We start from the raw sequence: 719 nt of genomic DNA, 5'->3' as shown, positions 1-719 counted from the left end.
GCTCCTCAAGTTAGTCATCAGCTTGCCCAAGTTCTCCTGTAGATCCAAAATGTTATATTTTTAATATGTAACAACTGTGAGTTGGGGTATAAAATGGGATATATAGATTTACAGTGTTAAATCTTACCCTAAACTGTGAAGACACAGTCTGCATAGAACCACCCTTCTTCTTGCCTCCTTTCTTGCTACCACCACTAGACTCTGTTGATAATTTCAAGTAGACATGTTTTGTTAAAATCTGACAAAAAGGTCATATCTCAACACGTTACAATCGTTGAAAATATACAACATCTATAACCTTAAGTGTTTATTAGTTTACTGTAGTTAATATCATACCCTCAACAACGGGAGGATACAGAAGAGCCAGCAGTTTCATTGAGGATTTCTGGTACAGCTGAATAACAGACTCATTCAGTGGGTCCTTGTTCTTGTCCAGCCAGCCAGCGATGTTGTAATCCACGGTACCAGCATAGTGCACCAGGGAGAAGTGGGCCTCAGCCTTGCCCTTGGCGGGCTTTGGCTTTTCAAATGCTCTGTTTTTGCCAAGATGTTGGTCATACAGCTTGTTCTTGAAGGATGTGTCTGTGGCCTTGGGGAACATGCACTCCTCTTCAAGGATGGAGAAGATGCCCATGGGCTTGAAAGAAGTGGGAAGAAGTAAGTCATCAAGAGATACATGATGTCAAAGTAAGAACAATTATATCTGATCACCAACTGAA

General features: G+C 41.2%; 1 protein-coding gene across 1 annotated transcript; it reads right to left on the bottom strand.

The window, feature by feature from the left end:
- Positions 1-6: 6 nt before the first annotated feature.
- LOC121938691 (myosin heavy chain, fast skeletal muscle-like) lies at positions 7-634 on the bottom strand (the record flags this gene model as incomplete). The annotated part of the gene is made up of 3 exons (XM_042481865.1): positions 337-634; positions 128-201; positions 7-36 (listed from the first exon to the last, which is right to left on the bottom strand). Coding segments are annotated over exons 1-3 (402 nt in total), but the record flags the coding sequence as incomplete, so codon positions are not given.
- Positions 635-719: the final 85 nt, after the last annotated feature.

Source organism: Plectropomus leopardus, unplaced genomic scaffold, assembly GCF_008729295.1.
Source record: "Plectropomus leopardus isolate mb unplaced genomic scaffold, YSFRI_Pleo_2.0 unplaced_scaffold31056, whole genome shotgun sequence".
Classification (NCBI taxonomy): domain Eukaryota; kingdom Metazoa; phylum Chordata; class Actinopteri; order Perciformes; family Serranidae; genus Plectropomus; species Plectropomus leopardus.
Note: the sequence above shows the minus strand (reverse complement) of the source record. Positions and strands in the feature narration are given on the sequence as shown.